The sequence below is a fragment of the Lycium barbarum genome, chromosome 3, assembly GCF_019175385.1.
Source record: "Lycium barbarum isolate Lr01 chromosome 3, ASM1917538v2, whole genome shotgun sequence".
Taxonomy (NCBI): domain Eukaryota; kingdom Viridiplantae; phylum Streptophyta; class Magnoliopsida; order Solanales; family Solanaceae; genus Lycium; species Lycium barbarum.
The window spans coordinates 145,399,634-145,405,633 of record NC_083339.1 but is presented as its reverse complement, the minus strand read 5'-3'; the positions used below and the strand labels follow the sequence as shown (position 1 = coordinate 145,405,633).

The window sequence follows — 6,000 nt, the reverse complement described above, 5'->3', positions numbered from 1 at the left end:
TCTGTCAATTCAACTTTATCATTTTAACACAAATCGTACCAGATTACAAATAGGTTACTTCTTCTACAATTGTGACAACAAAAACATACGCGCAAATACAATAATAACAAAAATGGTCCTCTTCACTCACACAGGAAGGTTCATAGTACAAAATTACACTTATACGTAAATAATTGCCTAATATCTATTCATTATATTCCTTATCCTATTTTCCTAGAATTAAAGTAAGGCATAGGGGAATAGCCTTAATCCCCATTAGTATCTGTACATGCAGTTATATAATTTGGGTAATTAGGATGAGACGTAGGCTTCTTTATTTAACTTGTACTCGAGGATTTCACGGGTGTCCTTGGAGCTACACAAAAAAAATAACAAAAAAAGTTAGTACTACAGGTCTACAGCTAATCATAGTAACAAATTAATTAATGAAAGTGGAAGGCACTTAATAATTAGATTACCTAATCCAACAGCCTCCGAGCTCTTCATCAACCTGATTCTCTTACACGTATCAACAAACATTCTGGATAGAAAAGAAAAGAAAAAAGAGAAAAAGGATTAGCAAAATTAAAAATCTATTTCCATGAGAAACTACAGACAAATTAAAATTTAATTAAAACATACTTCCAAGGAACATCTCCAACAAGCATCCAGTCCCCATCTTTATCTTCATAAGTTGGTACATATTCTACACCATTTGTAAGGTCCATAAGCTTGCTCTCACTTTGAAAATTACCTGATTGACAAAAAGCATACTCATATAAAAATAAAGGACCGAAAACTTTGAGACATGAATTGTGATCATCGTGTTTGTATACTTACAGATAGTTAAGCAATTAGTAAACAATTTTTGCAGAGCATTTAACAGTTTCAGGTAACTGTCGTACATCTCCAGATCTACTTTTCTCAAGTAAGGAGCTCCATCAACTGCCACCTTCACGTACTTGCACTTTTCTATAACGTTCTTCCTGGATGATCTTACAGGCGGCCATCCCACTACTTGTGTCCTGAATTATCATAATTAACAATTAAATTTTCATTAAAATCTAGAGCCCGTTTGGATTGGCTTATAAGTTGCTTATAAGCTATTTTTTTTTTTTTTTTTTTTTTTTTTTTTTAGTGTTTGGCTAGTCAGCTTAAAATCATTTTGTGCTTAAAATAAGCTCAAAAAAATAATTAGATCCATTTGACTTAGCTTATCTAAAACAACTTATAAGCTTCAGCTTATAAGTCAAAAACCTATCCAACTTATTTTTTTTTAGCTTATAAACTGTTTGCAGCTTATAAGCATAAGCCCATCCAAATAGGCTCCTAGTGCACGGCCTTAATCTGGTGCAAAAATTCAGGTAAGGTGAAACTAAGAAGTGAGTTTGAAGACTTACTTTGCAAGAGGTTTGGCTCTTCCAGTAGAGATTTCATTTTTTGAGTGATCATCTTTGCAGTTATTAGAACTTCCTAGGCTTAATTCTGTAACGTCGGAGGTTCTACGTTTTGTGCCGGAGATTTGCTTTCTTGATTCGCCGGGTAAACCGAGAGTGAGTTCAGTTTCATAATTGAGGCCGGAGTTATCTGTCTCCCGCAAGTGGTTCGTTGATTTAGCTCTTTCCGATGACATTTTTTTTTTCTTTTGCTTTCCACTTTGGTAGGCCACAAATTCTTTTGGATTGTTTGGTGAAATTGATATCTGTTGGATATTGAAAAAAATGAGGTTTGGCTACTATATAAAGCACGGGTACGTGGACGGAGGCTTTCATGTTGGCCATTCTCTTAGCCACGCGTGTCAATAAATGAGCGGTTTTGATTTGTCCACGTTATAGGGAGTGAGTGATGGAAATTGGAAAGGCGTGGATGACTCGTATTGTTTATTTCTATGGGGCCTTGTGGTCGGCTCTCAATTGTTACACAGCAGAAAATTGACACCTTATAACTCTAGTAATAGCAATATAGAAATTGTACATTAGACCCTCACTATAGATAATTAGATACGTATTAAACATGAAGTTTAGCAATAGTAGAAACTGTACATAAACCCCTCAATATAGATAATTCGATACGTATGAAACATGAAGTTTCAATATTTTTTTTGTTGGTAAATAAACAATTTTATTTTATTACCAACGTGAACGTTGAAGTATAAAATTCTTTAAAAAAAATCTGAGCGCTGGACAGTTGCCCCAGCACATCAGGGTACTACTACACAACTACTTAACCAACCCTTACAAATCACAAAGCAAACTGTAGCACCATCTTCATCCAGTCCTAAGCTCTAAGGTTGCTGCCTAGGTGGGGTAGAAAATGTGACTTTCCGTCCATCTAGCCATCCCGGCATGAGCATTTCCCTTCATATGTACCTCTTGTATGATCGACTTAACAATCCTCCCAACAGGTTGTTGCTTTAGTTGAAATACCCTGGTATTTCTTTCTCTCCAAACATGATAAATTGTCGCTGCTAAGGAAACTCTGTATACTTCATCTTGACCACTCCTCCCTTTCGCATGTGTACAGGCCCATGCTAACTCAGTTTCCCCAGTTTCGAGGTGATCCTTGCACACCTTGCCATTGCAATACCTTGAGCCACTCTTGAGCAGAGACAGTGCAAGCAAAGAACAAATGAGAATGACTCTCATCAGCAACACCACACAAAGGATATACAGTATCTACCCCTTGTCACGCCCCAAAATTCACCCTAGACGTGACCGGCATTCGACGTCATGAACAACATCGGAAGAACCTAAACAACACAATAATAATACTTGAACCTGTCAGGTTCAACATTCGCCTCCAACAGTTTATAAATTAAATGTAACAAATCATGAATATATGAATTAAATCAGCGGAAGTCTTTATAAGTAAATAGTCATAAACGTGGCAAACACCCATTAAGTCGTACGAGACTTTGACAATCTACCCACAATTCTGACAACTATCTATTGAGCTTCTAAGAGACACAACAATCATCTAACTTCGGGACGCAGTCCGGAAATCTAGAATAATAAATGAAACAGAAAGTGTCCCACGAACAAGGATGTGGGCTCACCAAATCAACAGCAGCAACAAGTTCTCCTAAGCGTCGAGAGTATCACGAACCTGCACTTCTCCGTTACCTAACATACCATCAAAAACAATAATGGTATGCCTGAGTACTTTCGTACTCAGTGAGTGCCTCGGGGACAACAAGTATTATAAAAATAAGATATAATAATACATAAAGGAATCAGTTCTGAAAGGATAGTATAAAAACAGTCATTCCACTTTATGATTATTAATATCATTTGTTAAACAGTTTACAAAGCCATTAATCAATATAAAAACAGGTATTCAGCATGTATATCTCAATAAGAATTATCAAAACCGATTACAAAGCCTTTTTGTCAATTTATAACTTTCAATTATGCCTTTCAAATTGATCATGATTGTCAACAACAGTTCCATGAGATAATAAGAATATCACACATGCCAATACAGGCCCAAAGAATCAATCATATCGCGCATAGCGCACCACACCGGAACATATAATTCTCGGTGGCTATCCTTACTCCCGAATAGCTAAGCATAAATCACACCGGACTATGTAGTACGCGGTGGCTATCCTTCCTCCCGAATAGCTAGGCATAAATCACACCCCGGGTAGCGAACCCAGCGGTGACTATCCTTCCTCCCGAATAACTAGGCATGAATCACATCCCGGGTAGCGAACCCGTTAGTGGCCACTCTTCCTCCCGAATGGCTAGGCAATTACCACACTAGGATCCATAGTGGCTACCCTTCCTCCCGAGTAGCTAGGCCAAACATAACAACAAAGTTCATAGCATAGAAGCCGATTCACAATTTGTCTCAAAGTAGTCACACCATCAAATAGCATTAAAGTTCATTATGCCATTACGAAAATCCATAATTTCATAGATAATCTTGAAAACGTTTCCACTTCTTTAAACAAGATTCCTTTGTCATAGTTCCTTTGTAAAATCATCAATACCAACAATTAACCATCATCACTGATCATCTCTTATAGAAGAAAATGATTATGATTTCATATACGTATACAGAGGATAATACAATCAAGGTTTAATGTGGGCTTGTCCCCTCTTGCACATTAACCATTAATCAAAACATGTAATAAATTTCAAGAGTGTAAAATCAATTCATCATATCATTCAAAACATGTTTTTATAAAGAATCAATCTTTCAAGAGAGTTTGCAAAAGAGACATATAAATTACCTTTATATTCAAAAAGGATTTTATTTTTAAAGAGACATACCTTAAATCCCGTTAAAATATCCCAAACGTAAGCTTCATGCTTCAAAGAATCATTCTGCATCTAATTGAGGTTTGTATGACCAATAAACTATAGATATTCACCAAATTCGCAGCTATTGTTCATAGTTGGAAACGCCCAGCTACAGACCTTGAAATCAGATCTTCACCGTTCACATTTAAGACTATATGTTGGGACCACTCAGTTAAAATTTGGGCTCGATCCAACGGTTAGATAAGTGGGAAACGTCAATTTAATATGGCTGGTCGGAGGAAATTCTACAGCAAAAATATTAGGGTTTTGTTTTTAATAAAGTGCATTTAAACCAATCCTATTTCATGATTCTACCAACTATTCCATGTCTAAAACATAATAATAATTCCATATATCCATAAAAGTGTGAGGGTGCTACCTCTTTGAAGAAATCCCAAACCTTCATCCCATATTTGACCTTGAATGAAGTTTCCACAATCTATCGATTTCATATAATGATTCGGTGTAAACCTAGTGATTAGCTAAGGTAATTAACTTAGGGATTTGAGTAAAAACTCACCTTAGAGAGATGATATATAGCTCTGGTGGAAAAACCCTCTCCTTGGACGTTTTTAGGTTGTATTTATAGGTCATTATAAAGGCTTGGGCTTTAAAACTTAATCCTACAAGAATTGGGATTTCCATTTTACACAGCTTCAGTAAATCGGTAATAACGTTTTACTCACACGTTTGTTTGGGCTGCATAATATATTTTTGAAAAGGAATTTTAATTCCCTACAACTTATACGTTTTGAGTTTTTCCAAATGTCAAACGAAAATACCGGAAAACTGGACATAACTGGAAACTGTCTCAAACTTGACGAATTTAAAGATTTCTAAGGAACTTCCTTATCTCATTTGACACCGAAAAGATTATTTAACACCATTATCCATCCCAAAGGGATCCAAAACGTTAAAATGACATCTAAACCCCAATTATTTCACAATGACACCTAACTCGGATTTACGGGATGTTACAATTCCCCATTTGAAAAGCCTATCCTTGGTTTACAAATGTCAATGCGCAGCCAATCTGAGCATGAAAATCCATCGAGGGGACCCTAAATTATTGCACACCAATCGTCGCCATGCCACCTTCTGGAACTCACCTCTAATCTTAATATAGAACTTCTTAATTGAGAACTAATTCAGGTTACATAGCTCTGTCATATTGCTTCCAGCTTCCGCCAAATACTTTGATGCTTTTAGAATCCTTTGTACAATCTAAGATGCTTGTTTGGGAATATCAACCAACAAATTCCTCTTTGTGCCATAGTAACAATGGATCCGCTTCACCCAAAGCTTGTCATTCTTCTGGCATATATTCCAAAGTAACTTGATAATAGTTGCTTTGTTCCAAGCAGTGATATCCAATATATTCAGTCCTCCAGCAGCCTCAGGTTGACAAATTTTATCCCATGCCAAAAGTGCTCTCTTAGATAGCTCTGTCCCACCAGTCCATTAACTTCACCACTTTCTTTGGTAGCACAAAAATTTGTGCCCAAAAAACCTGAATGGAGAACAAGACAGATTTAATCAATTGTGCCCTGCTTGCATATGAGAGAAATTTTGAAGTCCAGAACTTTATCCTCCCTAGGATCTTCTCAATAATAGGTTGGCATTGGACAGTGGACACCCTTTTTGTGCTTAATGGAACACCCAAGTATCTTATGGGCAATTCACTTTTTGCAAATCCCAGGACATCCAATAGCTC

At 36.6% G+C, this 6,000-nt stretch overlaps 1 protein-coding gene across 1 annotated transcript; it reads right to left on the bottom strand.

Moving 5' to 3' along the window:
• LOC132633355 (auxin-responsive protein IAA1-like) lies at nucleotides 1–1,699 on the bottom strand. The gene is made up of 5 exons (XM_060349711.1): nucleotides 1,380–1,699; nucleotides 820–1,004; nucleotides 622–733; nucleotides 459–520; nucleotides 1–355 (listed from the first exon to the last, which is right to left on the bottom strand). Exons 1-5 carry the CDS (start codon nucleotides 1,610–1,612, stop codon nucleotides 318–320), a joined length of 630 nt encoding a protein of 209 aa, XP_060205694.1. The 5' UTR covers nucleotides 1,613–1,699; the 3' UTR covers nucleotides 1–317.
• Between the last annotated feature and the right edge of the window lie 4,301 nt (nucleotides 1,700–6,000).